Genomic DNA, 24,093 nt, shown 5'->3' on the forward strand with positions numbered 1-24,093 from the left:
TCTTGGGCATGAACCATGAACTTGATTGATCCCAAACCTGTAACCAGGCCAAGCACCAACAGTACAACCCAAGTTGAATAAATTGCAAAGGTCAGTGCTCAGCCTGTGTTGATCCTGGGTCCTGACTGAAGCCAAAATGTTTCCTGTTGTTGTTAGTCTAAGTTCTCGGTTGCAGGTGGGAAGTATGGTAGCTAGAGCTAGTTAAGGGCATGAATGTAATCCAACAGGTTAGAACATCGTGACGGCAGATACAGCAATAAAAGAAAACAAGAACAGATCAGTAACAAATCATTAAGCCTGGAGATCTTAATCTCAAGAGGGCCACAGTTGGTCACTGTCCATTCCTGGTGCCCCATTTCTCCCTCTATGGGGTCTTCGGGTGCCTTCTTGAGGTCTGAGTGATAAATCCAGGAACGCTGGGAATCCAGAGAATCATGGTGTAAGGTCCTTTCCATCTGGGTTCTAGCTGGTCAGTTTTGTTATTGTTGTTGATTGGTTTGGTTTGGTTTGAGAATTATTTATTTATTTATTTATTTATTTATTTATTTATTTATTTATTTATTTATATATTTCATATAGTGTTCTGCCTGCATGTATGCCTGCACACCAGAAGAGGGCACCAGAAATTATTATGGATGGTTGTGAGCCACCATGTGGTTGATGAACGTTGAACTCAGGACCTCTGGGAGAGCAGCCAGTGCACTTAACCTCTGAGCCATCTCTCCAGCCCTACCCCCTGGTCAGTTTTGAAGCAGCAGATTAACACAGCATCACCAGGCTGGAATGAGTGGTCAGGTAGACGGTACCCAACAAGCTGAGCAGACTGGACCTGAGGAAAGATCTTCTCCAAAGTGAACTGTAATCCTTCTAAGGATCCAGAGATTGGAGTGAGACCATCTGACAACACCCCCTCCCCCAGGTACCCAAGGGATGACAGGAGGTGGTTGCCCAAAGACTCTCTCCTATGGGGTGGACTTTTCTCAGTGTGGAGAACAAGGGGGTCTCAGGAGGACATAAGGCAAGAGATCAACCTAGTTACCACCAGTCTCCAGTGTATTCAGTTAATATCTTTTATAGTTCTATTCGTCCTTCTGTCCATCCTGAACTTTGAGGATGTTACAATGTAATTTCCAGTTCATGTGAAGAGTCTTTGAAAGTAATGGAGATAATTTGGCCATAAAGGTCCGGCCATTGACCCTAGAGACAAAGGGAAGCCTAACCTGGTAATGATTCCCATTATGAGTCCTTTAGCTACTACTTGGGCCGTTTTGTTCTAGAAGCAAAAGCCTGTACTCATCCTGAGACAGTCTCAGCAAAGCCCAGCAGATATTTCTATCCATGTAGTCCTGGTTTGCCTTCAGTGAAGTCAGATTCCCAAAACTCACCAGGCACAGTACCTTGGCTTCACTGACCTGGAGGCAGCATGTCCTTTCTAATATTTACCTGGGTGCAAGCCAAGCAGCAATCCGAAATATTATGGAGGATTTCTCAGTGTATAGGTAGCCAGACCTGAGGGGAGGTAAGTCCTGAGATCTTTTTAGGTGACAAATGCATGGAGTGATGTAGGGAAATTAGCCAGTTCCTGTCCAGTGACTTTGGCATGCAAATCCATCCATCCGGTAGGACCCACTGACCATGGTTGTTTTCCCCGGACTCCCAGGCTAGAATATGACAATCTCCAATGAGTTACATTTGGGAACATCCAAATCAAGGTGGTGTAGGGACTTGGGGGTGGCCAACAATTCAAGGAGAGTCTGGGTTCCCCTAGAGCCTCATCCCTGGCAACCTGATCTGCATAGCTATTGCCTTGGGTCTGTGGGCTGGGTCTTCTTGGTGCCCTGGCCACTGTGTAATAGCTAGTTAGGCAGGTAGCCAGATGCTCTCAAAAAGCGGTATAGTAATCTCCTGTTTATTTTTGATGATTTTTCCTTCTGATGTTAAAAGGCCCCTTGTTCATATATTTGTCCATGGACATGAGCTGTAGCAAAAGCACATCAGCTACCTGTATAAATATTTTCTCTCCTTCAGCCCATTTTGGTGACTGAGTGCTCTTATGTCTGCCCTCTGAGCAGACTTGTCCTGGGTAGGGCTTGTACCCCGTGACTTCTTGTTGGCCTGTAACGACCTCCCCCCACCCCCTGGACCCCCGCACACCCGATTCCTTCTTTGACAAAACAGATGCCATCGGTGTACAACATCTCTGCTCCTAAGAGGAACATCTGTCAGGTCTGATGAGTCCTGAGATGACATCCAAACATCTCAAGACAGTCATGGACAGGTACCTCGGGGTCGACATCCAGTAGCAGGATGGCAGAGGTGATGTCCAAAGGATCATTATGTCAGTCTGTCTTTGTCTACAAGGAGAGCTTGGCATTGAGTCAAATAAGTATGTCACATCCATCAGTTAGTTTCATCCTTGAGCAAGGACTCTGCTGCATGTAGGATCTTCTACTTTGTCCCAATGTAAGTTTGTCTGATTCTTTCCCAAGAACTGTAGTAGCTGCTATGACCCACAGGCAAGGAGACCATCCAGAGGCCCCTGGATCCAGTGTCTGATTGTAATATTGGCTACTGGTCTTTTCCAAGGACCCAGGGTTTGGGTCAGGACTCCCTTAGCAAGGTCTTTTCTCTCATGGACGTAAAGAGGGAGGGGCTTGGTGATGTCAGGGAGAGTTCATGCAGGGCTGCACCAGTCTCCTTTACAGTCTTTTTTTTTTTCCATTTTAACTTATTTACAATTTACACAGTGTTCTATCTGCATGTATGTCTGTGTGCCAGAAGAGGGCGCCAGATCTCATTTCAGATGGCTTTGAGCCACCATGTAGTTGCTGGGAATTGAACTCAGGACCACTGGAAGAGCTGCCAGTGCTCTTAACCTGTGAGCCATCTCTCCAGCCCCCCTCCTTTAAGTTCTTAAAAGCCTGATCATGTTCCTCAGTCTATTCCAAGGGGACATTGTCTCCCACAGTGGCTGAATACACAGGTCCAGCAATCTCAGCAAAGTCTCCAGAGGCAGCAATATCTGACCCTCCCCCAAGAATTCTCTGATTTGCTTCTTTGTGGTTGGGGTAGGGATTCTCATTATAGTCTCTATGCAGGCCTTGGACAATAGTCTTTTCCCTTATTTCAGTTCATACCCCAAATAGGTGACCTATGAAGTGCAAAGCTGAGCTTTCTTTTTGGGGACCCAGGAGCCTAATCAAGCCAGAGTCCTTGGGGGTCTTTGAGGAGCCTCTAAACAGCCTCTTTATCCTTGGCAGCCAATAAGCCATCCATATATTGGAGCAGGGTAGACTTTGGGTACTCACTGCCAAAACAGACTAAGTCCTGGTTAAGGTCCTCATCAAAGATGCAAAGATGGTGGAGGAAATCTTGACTCCCTGAGGCAATCGAGTCCAAGTCAGTTGTCCCTGTGTTCCCAGTCCAGGATTGGCCCATTCAAATGCAAGGATGGGGTGACTTCATTTTGACAGAGGAATGGCTGGGAAATGCACCTTTTAAACCCATCAGAGAATTGAAATTCTATGCTTGTGGTCACATGCTGGGCAGAGTACAGGGATCAGGGACAACTGGGTGAATAATTTCTATCCGCTTGTTCAGTCCTTAAATCCTGTGCAGGTCTGCAGTCTTGGGTTCCTGGCTTTTGTACCAGTGATAAAGGAGTGTTCCAGGCCAAATGGCATGAATTGAGGATGCCCACCTCGGGGAGGCATCTAATGAAGGCACTGACCCATTCCCTGGCTTCTGAACTAACAGGGTAATGTTTAACCCAGATGGGCAAAACCCTCCAAGTCAGTTGTACTATTACCTAGGGCACATGCTTTGCCAGACCAGGAGAATTATCTTCAGCCCAGACAGTAAGAACATCTTTTATCAATCTTTCCTTTAGTTCTTCCTCTGGGTCTTGGGTTGGGCCTTGGAGGAAGAGATATCCCTAGCTTAAGGGACAGGTGAGAGACATGACCACCCTCTCTGGCTTCCACAGGAACCAGGTGGCACATGGTGTACATACTGACATGCAGATAAAGCACTCACTCACACACAAACAGACACAGACACACACACACAAATAAATAAATAAATAAATAAATAAATAAATAAATAAATAAATAAATAAATGTTAAAGAAAAACAAGCAGCAGCAGCAGGAGCCCACAGCCATGCTGGAGGGGATGAACTCGTCCAGTTACTACGGACAGCATCACAGAATGTGGTAGTTTGAATGAGACCAGACCCCAGAAGTTCATGGGAGTGGCACTATTAAGAGGCGTGGCCTTATTGGAGGAAGTGTGTCACTGGGGTTGGGCTTTGAGCTTTCAGAAGCTCCAGCCAAGCCCAGGGACTCTCTCTGCCTGCTCCCTGAGGATCCATATGTAAAATCTCAGCTCCTCCCCAGCACCACGTCTCCTGCATGCTACCATGCTTCTCGCCATGATGACAATGGACTAAACCTCTGAACTGTAGGCCAGCCAATAGTCGGTAGCTTCTCCAGCTTTGATCTGGAAGTGCTACCCCCATTGATGCTTCCCATAACTGTCACTTCTAGGAGATGGGACCAAGACAGGAGCCCTTAAGACCTGAGATCCGGATGTGCCGACTCTCTCGGTTCCTGGACCCTGGATACTGGAGGTAGACTGAGCAGAGTTCTCTAGAGAACATTGCTGGACTGCACTTCATCTCTCCCGAGCCCTGTAACCTATCCCTTCACTTGTAACTTACCCCACAAAGTAACCCTCCCTTTTAACTACATGGAGTTGCCTTAATACTTCTGCCAATACCAGCCCCAAGTGAATGTTTCCTTCAGAAGAGTTGTCCTGGTTGTGGTGTCTATTCACAGCAATAGAACCCTAACTATAACAAAGGGGTTTTTCAAAAAAAAAAAAAAAAGTCACTCCATTCTCCAACTCTGCTCCTGCAGTCCTGGGTGTTTACCCGGAGCACTGAAAGTTATTGTAGAGACACCTGCACACCTTTGCTTACCAAGGCACAGACACAGTGCTGAGTTATGGAAGCAACCTAGGTATCCAATAATGGAGGAATGCACGCACGCACAGCACACACACACACACACACACACACACACACACACACACAATGAAATTTCCAACTACTAAGAAAAGCAGAATTTTGTCATTTACAGGAAAATGGATGCAACTGAAGGTCATCCTCTTAAGCACCAAATTAAGCCTCAGAAAGACAACATCACATGCCTCTTCCCGTTTATGGATCCCAGATTTAATAGAGATGTAGATGAGCACACAGGACATGAAGGAGGAGTGAAGGTGACTGGGAAGAGAGGGACGACGGGGTGGGACTAGACAGAGGCGGGGAATGTCGGGGGAATGTGCTCCACTTGCAATAGATATCAATATAATTTTTTTAAAATTTAAACAAAACAGTACACCTTGATTCCTCTAAAGTACTCTACGGGGCTGCCCTGTGCACTGGAAAGCTGCCATTCTGACCTGCAGGGACAATGATGGCTTTCTAGTTCCCAATGTGTCAGCCTGTGATGACTTAAAAATGTTTCCTGCCATTATGGAAAACCTAGCCAAGAATTAGCTGCAGTGTTGTTTTGTTTTGTTTTGTTTTGTTTTGTTTTGTTTTGTTTCATATAAGCAGCGGACCATCAGGTCCCCCCTCATTCCTTAGATTTCGTTCTACACTAGCTGTAAGGCTTATTTCATTTGCAGAGAAATGTTATAAACTCCATGAAGAACAAATGGTCAGGGCAGATCTCATTTCTCGAAGTAAGATGGAGCCTCAGAAAGTTAAGGCTAGAGAAGCAGATGTGAAAGGTCAGACCTAATCACATGGCCAACTGAACAGTTCCTGGCTGCCAGGTGAGTAGCTTCCAAGAACCTCAGAGCTGTTGGCAAAGTCCAGCATTTTCCTTTCCAGGTGAGTCCAACCATAACCTTCTAAAAGTCCTTCAAGACAAAGTGCTGAGCTTGGACCCAGGGGTCCTCTGGGTCTCTATAAGCTGGCCTCACCTTTCTCCCTTGGCTTAACTGCCTATCAACACATTCCACATTCTGACTGTTATAAACTATCCCGTTTCTCTTGTGGTAAGCCATTATAAAAACTGAATATGTGCAGTGGCAACACGTGAACCATCCCTGGTTTAACACTCCCCAATAAAGGCGATTGGCCATTTCCAGGACTAAGATGTCTCTCTGCCAAATGGACACTTCATCCATCATTAACTCAGACTTGTTTGTCTCGTTTGCGCTGATCCTCTACTGAGTTGTGCCAAGAGCAGTGCCCAAAACTGCTCCAGTGCCGGGGCCAAAGGTCCCCAGGCACACGATGCTACAGTCTCTCAAGTCCAAGAACATCTTAGTAGCCGGGAGTCGGCTGAGGTAGTTCTTCTGGAAGGTGTCTCTCACTGTCCACTCAACTATGTCGTCTCGCAATCAGGTAGCTCTGGTGACCGGGGGTAACAGGGGCATCGGCTTCGCCATCACGCGTGACCTCTGTCGGAAGTTCTCGGGGGACGTGGTGCTCACGGCACGGGACGAGGCGCCGGGCCAGGCGGCGGTTCAGCAGCTGCAGGCGGAGGGCCTGAGCCCGCGCTTCCACCAGCTGGACATCGATGACCCGCAGAGCATCCGCGCCCTGCGCGACTTTCTGCTTGAGGAGTACGGGGGACTGGACGTGCTGGTCAACAACGCAGGCATTAGCACCTGGCCCAAGAATAAGCCACCAAGAAGAGATGACTTCTTCAAGGACACCCAGCAAGGTCTGTCTGCTCTTGGCCTGGCAGTGCAGCGGGATGGGGGGGGGAGCACCTTTGGCTTGTGGAGGTCTCAAGAGGTTCCTCGAGAGGAGCAAGAACAAATAAATATTCCAGTGTTATAGGGTGCCTGAGGAGAAAAATCCCTGAGAGGCCTGAGTAAGTTGAATGAAGTCTTTGTTCAGTTCTGGCAGGACAGTCTCCAGCAAATTAGTGGGAAGTAAACCCAATGGCCGGGTGGTTTGCATTTTTAAGGGCAAACAATGCAATCTGACTTTTATATGGAGTTCTGGACACATGCAACAGTCAAGTTGCTCACAAAGGAAGAGAAAACAGTTCAACAGTCAGGCAGTTAAACTTTAGCTCAGGGTGACACTGGATAGGAGTTTAGGGCTGGTCCAGGGACCAATTTTAACCAAGATAATTTTACCCAAGATGGCGTACTTGTATAGTTCTGGTATAGTAGGCTAATATATAGAAGGTTCCACTCAGAGGACCTTACAGCCAGCTATCTGGCTTGACTCTGGGGTCCTTTGCAGGTTTATGTCAAGGAGATGTCTGTGATTGGATCTTAAGGCCACCTGGGTTTAGTTCTAACTGATTTGGACATAAGCAAGAAATGAGGAGGTGTCTTTTGCACCAAGATCCCTTGTAGGATGCCTTCACCTCAGCACCAGGAGTGATGCCATGTGATAAAATACAGGATTACCAAACAGGAACCTCACAGAGGCACAAGGATTACTTATTGGTAGGGGTCTTAGGACTGTTCTATTAGGAAGAGATATAACAACCAAGGCTACTTATAAAATAAAGTATTTAACTGAGGACTCACTGACATTTTAGAGAGCTGGTCTTTGATCACCAGGTAGGGAAGCAGACAGGCATGGTGCTGGGGCAGTGGCTGAGAGCTTGATATCCTGATCTGCAGGCAGCAGGCAGAGAGAAGGACGCTAGACCTGTTGTGTGTTGTGGAATAATCTTTTTGTACACTGTGACGATGTGTCACTCTGGTTGGTCTAATAAAAAGCTAGGCAATAGCTAGGCCAATAGCTAGGCAGGATTTTCAGAACATAGAGAACACTGGGGCAAAGAAGGCAGAGATACCAAGAGATGCAGAGCAAGCAGAATTGGCATACAGAATTGAAGTAATAAAGCCACAGGGCAGAAAGTCAATTAATAGAAATGGGTTAATTTAAGTTTTGAGAACTAGGTAGAAACAAGCCTAAGGTATCGGCCAAGCTCTCATGTAAATCCAACTACAGATCTGGTCTTTTGAAACCTCAACGCCCACTTCCAGTGACACACCTCTTCCACCAAGGCCACATACCATGATCCTTCCCAAACAATTCCACTCCCTGAGACTAAGCATTTGAATAGATGAGCATGTGGGGACCATTCTCATTCAAACCACTACAGTAGGATGTAGATGTAACCATCTTATTAAATAAAAACACAGAACCAATGCAAAGAAGAAAGCCAAGAGGTCAGAGCTCAGAGCTAAAACCTTACCCTTCCTCTCAGTGGTCCTACCTCTATGAAAGAGGCCTACTTCCTGTGTGTCTGTCTTCATAAAGACTTTCTGTTCTGCCTTCTCATTGGTTGTAAACCCAACCACATGAACACCTCGTCACTGCCTGTCTGTACAGACCTCCAGGTCTTCTATGGTTGGTATTGAGATTAAAGGCGTGTGTCTCCAATGCTGGCTATATCCTTGAACACACAGAGATCTACCTAGCTCTACCTACCAAGTGCTGGGATTAAAGGTGTGCACCACCACTGTCCAGCTTTCCTATGGCTTGCCAATAGCTCTGACCCCTGGGCAACTTTATTTATTAACATACAAATAACATTTTAGTACAAATAAAATATCACCATAGTAGGACTTACCTAACCAGACTTCAGGTCCACCATTGTATCAAGTTCTGACTGATGACTGCTCTCTATTGCTGTTCTTTCTCCCCTAAAGGCACTGATCTGACCCACTTTTACATTCAAGCAGAAGCAGCAATGAAAACAAACTTTTTTGGTACCCGGGCTGTCTGCATGGAGCTACTCCCCCTAATAAAACCCCAAGGTGAGTCTGATAGGTGATCTGCTCTGAGATCAAGTCTCAGTTCAAAAGTCCATTTGTCCCATGCCCCTCTGTGTTCCCAAGGCCCACTGATGGAGCTTTCATCAACACCTACCCACCGGACACACCACCCAGAAAATTCTCCTACCTGCCTTGAGCACTCCCAGAATTCTCTTCTCCTGACATCCATCCATCCCTTGCCTTTCTGCCTCCCCATCACATACTCCCTCAATCTAGCCCTAATTCTCCATAAATCATCTCGGTAACCAACCAGTTTGGGAGAATCACCATGCTTATCCCTCAGAGGATCCTCACCTCAGAGTCGGAACCGAGTGTTGCACCGAGGAGTCTCCTGCATCCTGGTCTGTCAGCTCAGCTCTACAAAAGGCCCTCTGCTGACAATCCACACAGTTACAAACTCACCCGGGCCTTATCCTTTCCTTGCGTGTGGTCTGACTTGCTATTCCCAACCCAAAATCCTTCAGTGGGAAGCCCAGGCCTTAGCATGGTTTATATTGATTACTATGATCTGACTCCACTTTCCTCCGGGCTCCTCTTAGCTCCCCAGTGACCGGCACATGACAAACTAGCATACGTCTTTCATTATAAAATCTTCTAATGCCACAATTAATTTGGGTAGTGAGCCAGCCTCTCTCAGGTGGCTTTCATTTTGGGCTTCCCATCCCACTGCAGATAGCCCCCTCCTCTTTTCACAGGGGCAGGTTAGTTGTGGTGATGAGAGAGGAAATAAAATAGACACAAGTAACCAGTGGGAACTCTGTTCCACATTAGCCCTTCACAGTGGACCTGGAAAGTCCCAACTCATCACCAACAAAAGGGCAATGGGGGCATCAAAGATATCTGCTATGGACTGTGGATGACACACTTGTCTCTGTGATTGACACCAATAAAGACAAGCAACCACTTTAAAAACATACATATGCAATTTAAACTCCCATCCCCTGTCCCAGTTACCCTCCTAGAAGATTCCAGTGCTTCTTAAGGCTGTGCTCCATAGACCTCAGAGGGCAGCTCTTTTCCATACCACTTGCCTGCTCCATCTGCCCCAAGCTTGACTTGTGATACCATGGCAACTATCTGGGTACGCTCTTTTATAAATGCACATTGTTGGGATTCTCTCCAGTGGGAATTTCCTATGCTCAACCCCTTGCTCCTTGGAACTCATCATTCCTGTTGTGTGTCTTAGGCAGAGTGGTGAATGTATCGAGCCAAATAATGCGTGATGCCCTGAAAAAGTGCAGCCCAGAGCTGCAGAAGAAGTTTCGCAGTGAGACCATCACAGAGGAGGAGCTGGTGGGGCTCATGAACAAGTTTGTGGAAGACACGAAGAAAGGAATACACAATAAAGAAGGCTGGCCGAACAGTGCATATGGGGTGACCAAGATCGGGGTGACCGTCCTGTCCAGGATCCACGCCCGGAAACTCAGCGAGCAGAGGAGAGGGGACAAGATCCTGCTCAATGCCTGTTGCCCCGGGTGGGTGAGAACAGACATGGCGGGACCAAAAGCCACCAAGAGCCCAGAAGAAGGAGCAGAGACCCCCGTGTACTTGGCCCTTTTGCCGCCAGATGCAGAGGGACCCCACGGGCAGTTTGTTCAGGAGAAAAGAGTTGAGCCGTGGTGAACTCAGCTCTCACCTCTTCCCACAGCATCCCCTCCCTGCTTTGTGTCCTGTCTTGGTGAGGGCCAGGGTACATTTTTAACAGTGCTGACACAGTAACTTGACACTCGTTAACTAGTTGACTCATTGTGTGGCCTTGTGTTCCATGGCGTTCTTTATGATCCCCTCTGTGATGTAGGGTGAGAAAAAGTAAATTCTGGGGAAGAAAAAAAATAAAAATAACTGGTTCTTTAGGCATACTGTTTTCTGTTAATTCTTGTGGGGTTTTCCTTTGTGTGCATGAGTGTCTGGCCTCGGTATATGGAAGAGCACTACACACATAAAGTGCCTGTGGGGACCAGAAGAGGGACGGCTCCCCTGGACCTGGAGGTCAAGGTGGTTGTGAGGTCTCCACAGGAGCAGCAAGGGCCCCTCACTGCGGAGCGGTCACTCCTGGCCTCTGCAGCTTCTTCCCCAGCAAAACTGGCTTCGGCTCTACAAGAGTTAAATTAAAGCCAAAGTCAGACCAAGGGGAGGCATGGTGCAGCCCCAGACAGTGTGCATCTCAAGAGCCAGGGCAGATCACAGGGGGCTTTATGGACCCTGCAGTCCTCTCTGGTCCTTACAGGTGTGTCCTTGGGTGACAAGCAGGACACACTGAGAAGCCTGAGTCAAGGACAGTGTCTACGGTTCAAACCAAAACCCTCAGCTCTCAAAAGGAATAGATCATTTGTTCTGGAGCCATTGAGGGACCCTGCCCTGAGAACAGAGTTAGCTTACCCCAAACATAAAAGCAGTTTCATAAAGGTCTTATATCTTTCTTTGTTCTATAAAGAAAGTCATAAATCAAGGCAACTTTAAAATACATTGCTAGGTAGACCAGGGAAATGGGTACAATGAGATGGGGGAGCTATTTTATAAGCCCAGGATGATGTCTGAAGACATTCTCAGCTCTTGGATTAGTGGAAGCTAGTGTTCTGCTGAATTAAAAGCTTCTGAGAGTCATCATCATCATCATCATCATCATCTTCATGAGGTGTTAGATCATAGTGGAGCAAGTCCATTTCAGAAGCTAAAACCAGCCCAAGATAAAGTAATCAGCCTCTGAACATGAAAATTGTAGTGTCTCCACTGAAACTCCCATCAGTCCATCAGTCTCTGCAGACAGAGTCTCCTCCCTGGAGTTCTGTTCATGGCAGACACAGCTTACTTCAGGAACTTTGGTTCACAACAAACAGTCACACAATGAGTATTCACAAATGGGCCCTTAAAGAAAACACACACACAGTGTGTGGAGGGGTGATGGGTTGAGGGGGTAACTTCCTTTGTGTGATGTATGTGCATTTTCTTTTCTTAATTGTGGGGTGGGGGTTCGAGACAGGGTCTCTCTGTGCAGCTTTGGGCCTTTCCTGGAACTCGCTATGTAGCCCAGGCTGGCCTCAAACTCACTGAGATCCGCCTGCCTCTGCCTCCCTAGTGCTGGGATTAAAGGTGTGTGCCACCACACGGGTGCCCGGCGTATGTGCATTTCATGGGCACATGTATGACAGCCTCAGGGGTCATTCTTCAGGGGCTGTCACTGTCTTTGTTGATTCGAGATTTTTCATTTTGTTTTGAAGATGAAGCGCTTGCTAGACTAGCTGGCCAGCGAGCTCCAGAGATCTGAAATCTCTTTCTCCTCAGTGTGTGTATGCCGTGGATCCTGGGGCTCTGACTCCAGGCCTCAAGCTGGTAGGAAAGCACTTTACTGACTGAACCCACTTACTCCTTGGTCTGAATGACATGTTCTAGACTATTTTTTTCCTTTCCTCTTTTTATCTGTTGAAAGATTTACAGCCTCAGGGAAAGGCTAGGATGTAGCTCAGCCATAAAGTGCATGCTAACATGTCTGAGGCCCTGGGTTGGATTCCCTGGAACAAAGAGAAACATGAAGAAAGTCAGGGCTTTGCCTACTTAGTACGTGAGCTGAAACAGGATGACTATGTCTTGCTGTGCCTTGATCCCATTAACTCTCGGGTGAGGATGATAATAATCGAACACAAGTTGTCGTTTAGGTGAGGAAACCATGCCAGGTGTATGGACATGCATAGTATATACATCCACCCACACTGCGCATCCCAGAAATTAAGGGAAACACACGTTCATTGTCCATTGTCCCAGGGAGCCCCAGGGAGCATCAGGAAGCGCCCATGACCCTCTTTCCCTCAGGAACACTACATACTGCTCAAGGCCTCTATCCTAATCTCACCATGGACCCGTGATTCCAGAAGGAGTAGTCACCCCTGGAGACAAGCGAGGTCTCTTAGGGTTCACTTTACAAGAATCACCTTCCAACAGGGCTGTTCACGTCCTCTTACTCATTTTGTTTTTGTAAACAGAAGATCAGGATCAAAAATCATGGCTATAGTGTTCCAAGTGCTAGAGTGAACATGTATACTCGAATCCAGAGGTGTTTTTCCTCAATACTATAACAACAGCTAGCATTGGAAGGGCTTTAAAGAGTGTACCCCAAGTGGACATCCTTGATTAACCATGGCATCTGGGAGCACAATTATTCACTATTTCTAAAAAATTGTTTCCTAGGCTGAAGGATAAGGTACACAACACTAAAATGGAAGTTTCAGAAAAGGCTAAATTATGACTCTCATAGATAGGAGATTAAGCTTCTATTAAAAACATATGAGTGTTCATGTGCTAAGAGGGATCCAGGTGGAGGGCTCCAGCTACAGGCCTGCGCTGGGCAAGCATGGCTCTGGCAGGCCTGGCCCTTCCCCCATTCCCTCCGCCTTGCTAAACTGTTAGATAATTTTCCTGAAGCCAGTCACCAAGGTCTATTCCTTTATTTGCCTACTTCTTACCTCTGGGGCTGACCACCAAGATCCAGCTATCAAAGTATTGAAGTCTGGCAATCAAAGGCCCCTTTTAGCTACCCTAATTAACATGGCCAATCCAAACAAATCAACTCATTTTAACACAGGTTTCTCCTTTTTTCCATTATAAACTGTCACGTGTCTGTGAGCCACGTCTGTCTGCTCCCTCTCCAGAGGCCGTCCTTTGCCCCTCAAGGGTAAATGTCCCTTCCCCCTCTCCTGTTCCCTTCTACTTCTTGCTCTTGTGCCAATTATGTCCTTCCTCCAGGTATACGTGGTAGTGGGTCCAAAAGTAACGGTTAAAGTGTTCAGGTTCACGTGGAATAAAAGCGCACTGAACTAAGTACAAATGGAGACAAAAGCCAGTGTGGCCATGGTGTAGGAGTCACTCAAACCCTTCATAAGTAGGAACAGCATTTACACATCTGTCAGTCCTTCCAGTTGAGAGCAGTTGCAAACAGAATGAACGGGGCCAGAGCCCAATGGTAGAAATCTTCCTGGAAAACCGTCATCTCTCTTAAATGAGCTTAATAAGTAACCACCCTGCCAAGCACAGAGAGAGAGGAAGGAATCACATGGGTTGACAATCACAGTCTCCAGAGCTAACTACCTCATGAAGTCACTTCCTTCAGTTCCCTAAACTAATCACTATAACTGATGACCTCAACTTTCTTCTGAACTCTGTGGGCATACACAAGGTAGGCATGCATACATGCAGGCATGCACACAGTATACATACACACATGCAGGCATGCACAGTGTATATATACACACATGCAGGCATGCACACGGTACATATACACACATGCAGGCATTCACATAGTACATATACACACATGCAGGCATGCACACAGTATATATACACACATGCAGGCATGCACACGGTACATATACACACATGCAGGCATTCACATAGTACATATACACACATGCAGGCATGCACATAGTACATATACACACATACAGGCATGCACACGGTACATATACACACATGCAAGCATACACGGTACATATACACACATGCAGGCATGTACACGGTACATATACACACATGCAGGCATGCACATGGTACATATACACACATACAGGCATGCACATGGTACTCATGCATACATGCAGGCATGCACACAGTACAAACAAATACATACAGGCATGCACATAGTATGCATGAATACATGCAGGCACACACACAGTACACACACACACACACACACACACACACACACACGCAGGCCAAACACCCAGGCTGGAGAGATGTCTCAGTGTCAGAGAGCAATGACTGCTCTTCTAGCAGCCCCCGGTGTGATTTCCAGCACCCACATGGCAGCACACAACCATCTGTAACTCCAGTTCTAAGGTCTCCAACAACTTCTGACATTGCAGACATTCACAATGCAGGAAACATACTCATACAAAGAGAAAAAGTGTTCATACAAACAACCAAAAAATGAACAAGTCAAAGGTTTTAAAATTATATATATATAATAGATGGTGTCAAGAATTGTTACCTAGTACATTTACAACCAGACACAGACAGCTATCTCTTCCTCCTGCCTACACAAAAGCAGAGGCCCCGTTGCCCAGGCCAGACCAGGCCCGACTCCTCCACCTACCCAGTCTTCTTGCAGCATGCGTTCTATTTTCATCACTAATTGTTTATGGAAAAACATGCTCCTAGACTGCTCTAGAAGAATTTGAGTCTCATTCAGGGTGTTCTCTGACTCCCAATTAAATTAGAGACCTACAGTGGCATCAGCTGAAAAACAACCCAAGTCTTTAGGAATAAGTTGTTATGCTCCTTGGCGCCCTTGTCCAAAAGGAAAAGAAAAAAAAGGTATCAAAGGGAAAGTGAAGGGGCCGGGAGATGGCTCCGCAGTGGAGCATGGATGCCGCTCCTGCAGGGGACCTGAGTTCAGTTCCCAGCCTCTGTGTCAAGTGGGTCACAGTCCCCTGTCACTCCAGCCTCAGGGCATCCGGACTCTGTGTGTGTGTGTGTGTGTGTGTGTGTGTGTGTGTGTGTGTGTGTGTGTGTGTCTGTCTGTGTGTGTGTGTGTGTCTGTGTGTGTGTGTCTGTGTGTGTGTGTCTGTGTGTGTATGTCTGTGTGCGTGTGTGTGTGTGTGTGTGTGCGCGTGTGTGTGTGTGTGTGTGTCTGTGTCTGTGTGTGTGTGTGTGTCTGTGTCTATGTGTGTGTGTCTGTGTCTGTGTGTGTGTCTGTGTGTGTGTGTCTGTGTGTGTGTGCCTGTGTGTGTGTGTGTCTGTGTGTGTGTGTCTGTGTGTGTGCGTGTGTGTGTGTGTGTGTCTGTGTGTGTGTATGTGTGTGTGTAAAACAATAACAATTATAGAAGGGGAGAAGGTAACTTGAGAGAATGAGGGGGCGCAGGAGGGTGGGAGTGGGAGGGAGAGGTGGAAATGATGCAAACCTGGTATTTACATATGAAATCCTCAACAAGAATAACATTTAAAAGTGACACTTCAAATAATCTCTAATTTAAAAACCAGGAATATTTGCTGTGACATAAAGGGAGCCGCGTGCAACTTGTGACTCTCATGACTTTACAGGACAGCAGAGGCACAAGCCGATGAGCAAACTACACTCGGAAAAGCCTGAGTCACGGTGAGATGGAAGTTCTTAGAAAACCCAGGCCCTGCCAAACACACTTGGCTTCCACCGCCGAGAGTGGGTGGAGAAGTCCGATCGCACAGGAACTCCTGGACACCTCCTTGGGAGTTCCATCCCCGGGGAGATTTGATTGGTGGACACACAATGCATGAGAGAACCCCACATATAACTTATTAACTGACCTCAGGCAAACATTAATGTTGGCACCACAGTCCGGCAAATGCCCTAACAACACTTTCTAAGCACACTCTCCCACAGGGACATGCTGGGAATCACGCCAAGAACTGTGTCCTGTCCACAGATTGTAAGTGTAATTTTTTATACACTATTGGAGTGTACAGATCGCAGTGTTGAGGTTATTCCCACCCTCTCGGTGTTATTGATTGACAGCACCCAGCAGAACCCTGAGCTCCCCGAGAGTTAAAGATCCATGGAGTCTTCAACAGCCTGCCCACACTACACAGCCAAGCGTGGCCAGCAGAGTTCTCCAGCACAGGAAGAAAGAAAACTCCCACGGGGAAGTCAGCCGACATTTCCCCAACAGGAATCCGACAACAGTGCACCTGACCCCTGCCTCCACTGTGCAGAAATGTTCAACACCTTTGCTTTTCACTCTTAAGAGTCCCTTTGTTCTATTTACTTTTACTTTATTTGGTTCTTAGTTTTTTAACTTTAATATATTTTTTACATTTTTAGTTATTTTTCCTATTTTAAATTTGTGAATTTTTTTCACTGTTGGGATTTTTTTTTCCATTTTGTTCTTTAAAAAAATTTTAAATTACATTACTTTATTTTGTCTGCCTGTAAGTGCATGTGCACATGGGCCACATGTGGAGGTCAGAGGTCAACTTAACAAGAGTTAGTTTTCTTCTTGGATCCCAGGGATCAAACTCAGTTCATCAGGCTTGGCCGCAAGCACTGCTACCTACTGAGCCATCTAGTCAGCCCTCTTTTCTATCTTACTTCCTGTGTTTCCTTCTTCTCCGACGACTCTACATTTACAACTATTGTGACTTCCTCTTATTGGTTAAAACACACACACACACACACACACACACACACACACTCTTGTGTTCGTATCTCTTGTTCTCCATGTACCATTGATCTAATTTTGTTCTTTTGTGTTTGAGCTGTTTTATTATTGGAAACCCTGTAGCAGGAATCTTAAATGGTCTTATTCAAAGAACAAACCTGGGGCTGGGTATTGGGGTGAACGCTGGAAGATCAGAGAAGCAGAACAAGCCACAGCTGCCTCACCTGGCCAGTTCCTCAGCTGGTCCTGTTCCCTCAGACTGGATGCCTCTCTGTTCTCATCTGAACGAATATCAGCTGAACTGCTACTCAAAAGCCTAAAAGCTTAACCAGCCAAATGCTTCTAGTTCCTGGTCCTCACGCCTTATATACCTTTCTGCTTTCTACCACCACTCCCTGGGATTAAAGGCTCACTTTCTGGGATTAAAGGCATGAGTCACCATGCTTGGCTGCATCCTTGAACTCAGAGATCCAGGTGGATTTCTGCCTCTGGAATGCTAGGATTAAAGCCGTGTGCTACCACTGCCTATCCTCTATGTTTAATGTTGTGGCTGTTCTGTCTCTGACCCCAGGTAAGTTTATTAGCGTGCACAATATTTCGGGGAACACAATACCACCACAAAACCCTTCCCCTGTTTTCTTCTCTCTTTATACCATCTAAGCTCTAGCTCTTTTCTCCACAGCACTCTGCTCTCTCCTCCTTTCCTTTCTTTCATCTGGCCCGCATCCCTCTCCCCTTCCCTGTCTCTTTAGTCTATCTCATTTATTGTCTTTCATTTAAAATAAATAATTTTAAGGTTCTATTTTGGCCATGGGTATGTGTGTGCACCTCGTGTGTGAGTACCAGACGAGAGCCTTGGATTCTCTGCATCTGGAGTTTGAGCTGGTCGTGAGCCTTCTCACATGATCGCTGGAAACCGAACCCAGCTCACTGAAAGAGAAGAAAGCGCTCAACTGCTGAGCCACCTCTGTGCCCCACTGGTTTTTACCTTACAGCATATTCCGCATCAACTCTTCCAGTCCCGGTTTGGTGGCCACCGGTGATGTGTCCGTGGGCTACAATGGGTTTCAAGTGCTGTTCTGCATCTAGTGGGGTGCCCTGATGTCACCATAGCAACTGATTCCTTCTTAGTGAACAACATGGGACTGAGCTTTCGAGAGAGGCATCCCAGGGACATCTCTGCTGCTGTCATAAAATGCCCTGACAAAAAACAAATTTGGGAAGGAAAGGGCTTACCCGACTTACAATTCCAGGCACAGACCATCATGGAGGGGAAGTCAAGGCAGGAGCTGAGATAGCTGGTCCCATCACATCCACAGTCCAGGGCAGGAGGAAATGAATGCACCACGCTGCCTGCCTGCCCGCACCTGGCTTTCTCCTGTCCTGTCTAATTTAGGACCCCCTGCCCAGGTAACAGTGCCGCCTACGATGGGTCGGGTCTTCCTGCACCAAGTAGCAGTGAAGACACTCTGCCACAGACACGCCCACACGACAACCTGATGAGGACAATCTCTCACTGAGACTCCCTTCCCAGGTGGTTCTAGACTGGGTCCAGTTGTCAGATAAAGCGAGCTGTAACTGTGGGATAATGTTCTTGTACACTGGTTTAATAAAATGCTGATTGGCCAGCAGCCAGGCAGGAAGTATAGGCAAGGTGAGCACACTAGGAGAATTCTGGGAAGAGGAAGGGCAGAGTCAGGAGTCACCAGGCAGACACAGAGGAAGAAAGATGACAGGGCAGAACTGAGAAAAGGTACCAAGCCATGTGGCTAAACATAGATAAGAATTATGGGTTAATTTAAGTGTAAGAGCTAGTCAGTAATAAGCCTGAGCTAATGGCCGAGCAGCTAATGGCCAAGCAGTAATAATTAATATAAGCCTCTGTGTGTTTACTTGGGGGCAGGCAGCTATGGGATGCTGGTGAGAGAGATTTATCCTGACCGCAGGGCCTGGTAGGACTGGAGAAACATCCGACTATAAGCTGTCACAAGAGCACATAACAATAAGATTGCCAAATAAACCAGAAGAGATAACCAAACAGAGAGATCCACAAACTGCAACATGGAAACACAAGAAGCATGAACTAACAAGGCACAGGACACCTAACTCCTCAGTTAATGAGCTAAAAGAGACTAAAACAGGTGACATTTCAGGTGACAATTTGACAGTGTTGCTGGTAAAATGATGCTTGACCTGAAAAAGGATCCCTACAGGCAAATGTGTTCGCCCAGGAATGGAGAGAAAAGTCAGCAAAACAAAGAAAAAACTCAGCAAAATGGGTAAGAAAAACAGTAATGCAGACAGAAAAGTCCAATGTGGAAGAAAATTTCAGCAATAAAACTGAAATTCTGAAAGAAAGAAAACAAATAGAAATATTGGAAATGAAATCTCTATAAGTCAAATTATTGAATATGAAAAAATGCCAAGCATCTCCAGTGGACATCACAGAGTAGAAGAGAGAATGTAGAGGTGGAAAACAAAGTTAGAAAAGTATTGTAGTCAAGCATCAGAAAGAAATGATAACAAAAAGCAAGCATGATCTCATGTCTAGGAAATCTGGAATGCAAGCAAAAAAACCAAACCTAAAAACCCATGGGACAGGAGAAGCTGAGATAACCACTAAGAGCGTTGAGATTCTGTTCAATAAAATGATAAGATTTCCCAGATTTGTAGAGATTTCCAAACACAAAAGACATTAAGAACCTCAAGCAGATGTGATCAGAAAAGACTCTCTCCGTGCCATATTCTACAAACACAGACTGCAGCATTTCATGACCATCAGTCGGTGCTGTGGAAGGACCATATTCTACAAACACAGACTACAGGAGTTCATGACCGTCAGCCGGTGCTGTGGAAGGACCATATTCTACAAACACAGACTACAGCAGTTCATGACCGTCAGTCGGTACTGTGGAAGGACCATATTCTACAAACACAAACTACAGCAGGTCATGACTGTCAGTCAGTGCTGTGGAAGGACCATATTCTACAAACACAGACTACAGCAGTTCATGACCATCAGTCGGTACTGTGGAAGGACCATATTCTACAAACACAAACACAGCAGTTCATGACCGTCAGTCAGTGCTGTGGAAGGAGAAGGAAGGAGTAAAGTGGCCTCCATCATGAGAGCACGGGAAAGAACAAACTTCAGGAGAGAAATGAAGGAAAAAAGGAAAAGGTAAAGAACTTCATCATGTCCAGCGCAGGAAACTCCTAAAACTAAGGCAGAGAAAATAAACGGCAAACAATCATCCAACAAACCAACAAAAGCATAGGAATCAGTAAACATCGCTCAGTAATGGCCTTTAACGTGAATTGCTTGAACTCCTCCAGAAAGAGATGCAGAATGGTTGATAGGTCTAACAATAAGGCCTAACTACTTGTTGATTCAGAGAAACACGTGTCACTGGTAAAGACACAGACCAAGAGTCAAAGGAAGGGAAACAAACTCTCAAGTGAATGGAGGCTGAGCTGTCTCTATGACAAACTAGACTTTAATTAGGCAGAAGAGATAAAGAAGGCCATCACATATTAAGCACGGAAGCTATTCATCAAGATGATAAAATGATTGTAAACGCATGTGCATAAACTATTGGGTCTCCAAACTTAATGAAACAAAACCTTGTGGGCATACAGCGTCTGATGGGTCCTCACACAATCACAGTAGGTAAGTTTGATGTGCCCCCTCATCTCTGCTTAGGCCATCTAAACAAAAAAGTCAACCAAGAAACCACAGAGTTAAAGTACACCACAGAGCAAGTGAACCTAACAGATGTGTGAGAGTAGGCCATCCAGAGACAAGAATCCTTCCCCTAGCTGAGGAGCTGCTGACAGATGATGGTTGCCAAAGGAGGAAGAGTTAGTGTTCTTTAGGGGTGTGCTGAGCCTGTTAGTGGACGACATCATATGTGTGCCCAACTCAGTGTGCTATTAAATAGAGAATAGGAGGAACAGAAGGACAAGGAGGGAAGGAGGGAGAGACAGAGAGACATAGACAGAGAGACAGAGAGAGAAAAAAGCAAGGTCATGAAGTTGTCAGGGGGATTAGGAAGGCTGGGATCTAGCATAAGTTAGTGAGACATATGGAGGTTGCATGTGTATGAAATTCTCAATGAAAAAAGTTGTAAATTTTTTTTAAAGAATATGGCAACCAACAGAAACATACCTTTTTCAGTACCCATGGAACTTCTCAAAAACGAACGTCATATGAGGCCATAAAGTAAGCACTAACAAATAAAAATAATATCAATAATTGCTTGTGTCCAGTTGGGTCACAGTGACATCTCAGGGGCCATGAGCACTGGCAGCTCCTGCAGAGGACCCAGTTCAGTTCCCAGCACCCGCACAGTGCCTCACGGCCAACTGCAACTCTCTGGTTTTTTAGAGAGAGGAGAAAGCTGGAGAGGGAGATCAGGTTTGGGGGCGGGGGAGAAAGAGAGATGGCAAAGGATGAGGATGGAAGGAGGGAGAGAAAAGACAGATGGACTGTGGCATAACCCCACCCCTATGTAGCTCTATGTAGCTCTGGCTGTCCTGGAACTCACTGTGTAGACCAGGCTGGCCTGAAACTCACCATGTAGACCAGGCTGATCTAGAACTCTCAGAGATCCGACTTCTTCTGCCTCCCCAGTGCTGGCATTAAAGGCCTGAGCCACCAAGCCATGCTGCCAACTCTAATTCTAGTTCCAGGGGATCCAACTCCCTCTTCTGACTTCCTCAGGCACCAAGCAGACACAAGATACACATACATAAATGCAGACAAAATACTCATATACATAAAATGAAAATAAATACACATAGAACATTTTTTAAAGAAAAACTACCGAATCCGCCCAAAAATGTAGCAACTGAACAACAATTTCTCATGACCAGTGAGTCATAGAAGAAATCAGGGAAGGAAATTTTCAACTCACAGAATCAAATGAAAATGAAAGCAAAACTTATCAATATCTTTGGGATACAGCAAAGGCAGTTCTAAGAGGAAAATTTATACGTGTTTACATTGAAATTAGACAACTCTCAGATTAATAACTTAATGGTGTGTCACAAGAGCCTACAAAGACAAGAACAATCCAAGCCCAAAAGTAGCAATAGTGATAAATAACAATTGATTTGGGCAGAAATCAATTACTGGAGACTAAAAGAGCAGTAGATGGTGTGGAGGCCCACAAAGATTTCCTAAATGAGATCTGAGCTTGTTGTACACAGCAGAGCTGCATTAGAGGATGGCTTGACCATATGCATGTTTTCTAAGTGATTGGAAGGGTCTACTCTTGGCTGAGCTAGGGGGAGGCCATTTGCTCTACCCCTTGGCATTCCTATAAAAGGCCCTTTAGAAGAGACAGAAGGGGCCGATGAATAAGGATCCAGGCCAGCCTGGTGTACAGAACAAGTTATAGTACAGCCAGGGATACACAGAGAAACTGTTGTCTCAAAAAAAATTACAGATAAAAGAGGGGACATTATTATAGATTCCAGTGAAATACAAAGACTTACTATGGAATGCTTTAACAACTTGTACTCCAAAACACTAGAAAATCCAGAAGAAACAGATACATTGCAATACCCATGACCTGACAACCATAAATCAAAACAATTTAAACAGCTTACATCATCAACAAGCTTAAGGTAGTAATTTTTCCGCATCCTCATCTGAAATCGCACACACAATCCTGTCTGCAGTCCCTGCAACCCTGCGGTTAGATGGGAACCAGACAGAAGAACCCAGGAGACCCTGGGACCAGCTAAAACTGGCGAACACCGCAGAAAATACGGTGCAGGGCTGAAGAGACGGCTCAGTAATTAAGAGCACCACCGGCTACTTTTCTAGACTGGGTTCAATCCCCAGCACCCACAGAGTGGCTCACAACTATCAGTAAGCCCTCTCCTGGCCTCTGTGGACATTGCACACACATGGTACAGGTGGTACACATAGGTACATACAAGCAAAACAGCCATACATATAAGATAAAGTAAATCTTTAAAAGAAACAAAAAACAAGGTTGCTGGCACCTGTGTGTGTGTGTGTGTGTGTGTGTGTGTGTGTGTGTGTGTGTGTGTGTGTGTGTATACACACTCATACATCATACATACGCCCAAGTCATATGCACACTTTTTAAAGGAATTTTTGTTTTTCATCTTAAATTATAAAACAACTAAAATATAATTTGTTTTCAAATTTATTTGACAACCGACATTTACATACAGATTAACACTAAAGTTAATGAGATTCTGAAACTGAGGCCAATTTCAAACCTAATATATATATTCTTTTTCACACAGGGTCTCACTATAAAGCTGAGGTCAGCCTTAAAGTCACTTTATGGTCCAAGCTGCCCTTAAACTTGAGATGCCCCTGAAGAGAACCCTGGTGTTCCGGGTACCTCGCCTGGCTCAAACTAGTTTTTCAGAAGGTTCTGGAAGGCTCTATTTTGCCTTTTAGTTTTGCTTGAGGAGATTCTGCAGGCTGGAGCTGTGTCACCATAACCAAGTCCACTTAAACTTACATATCATGACCTCCAGTAACACGCGGCAAATCTTAGGCCACTTCCTTGTGTAGTAGAAACCACTTCTCTATATAGTCTCTGCCAGGAGTCTTATTTAATGATGTCTGGGTTTTGCTTTTTGTTTTGTTTTTAATAAAACTCTTAGTTCAAGACCCTTAGATCAGATGCCCATGGGTTGTCTTTTTTTTATATTCTTCCTCCAGCATCTATAAAACCAATGGCTTGGCTCCTGGATGCACTGATAAATACACCAATACACATGAGGCCACTGGAGACCGACGGCATCCCTATGCCCACTATGGCCCTACACACTCCTGGCATCTTTCATCAGTTTCAACCACAGACCCTCTCATCTAACCCTGGGCTCCCAGGTGTGGGGAAAACCCACCTATTTGTAAGAGTAACAGGTGTGCCAGGCAGTGGTTTTTCTGCCTTTAATCCCAGCAGAAGCAGGAGTATCTCTGAGTTTGAGGCTAACCTGGTCTACACAGCCAAGTTCCAGCACAGCCAGGGATACAGAGAAACCCTGACTTGGGGAAAAAAAATAGTAACATATGAACAGACAAGGGATGTCCTCAGTCACAGAAGACACATCAGGACTGCCATGGCCTCTCCACTCAGCAATGTGCGGGCT

The 24,093-nt window shown here is 45.8% G+C and overlaps 1 protein-coding gene across 3 annotated transcripts; it reads left to right on the top strand.

The window, feature by feature from the left end:
- Positions 1 to 6,274: 6,274 nt before the first annotated feature.
- Positions 6,275 to 10,684, top strand: LOC121821630 (carbonyl reductase [NADPH] 1-like). 3 transcript variants are annotated; one of them, XM_076549235.1, is made up of 3 exons: positions 6,275 to 6,741; positions 8,735 to 8,809; positions 10,014 to 10,684. In XM_076549235.1, the coding sequence occupies exons 1-3, from the start codon at positions 6,402 to 6,404 to the stop codon at positions 10,448 to 10,450; spliced, it is 852 nt and encodes a 283-aa protein (XP_076405350.1). In that variant the 5' UTR covers positions 6,275 to 6,401; the 3' UTR covers positions 10,451 to 10,684. The 3 variants fall into 3 exon arrangements, with proteins under 3 accessions (XP_076405350.1, XP_076405351.1, XP_076405349.1); XM_076549234.1 differs by having other exon boundaries at positions 6,279 to 6,741; positions 8,702 to 8,809; XM_076549236.1 differs by lacking the exon at positions 8,735 to 8,809.
- The last annotated feature ends 13,409 nt before the right edge of the window (positions 10,685 to 24,093 follow it).

The sequence above is a fragment of the Peromyscus maniculatus genome, chromosome 12 (assembly GCF_049852395.1).
Source record: "Peromyscus maniculatus bairdii isolate BWxNUB_F1_BW_parent chromosome 12, HU_Pman_BW_mat_3.1, whole genome shotgun sequence".
Lineage (NCBI taxonomy): Eukaryota > Metazoa > Chordata > Mammalia > Rodentia > Cricetidae > Peromyscus > Peromyscus maniculatus.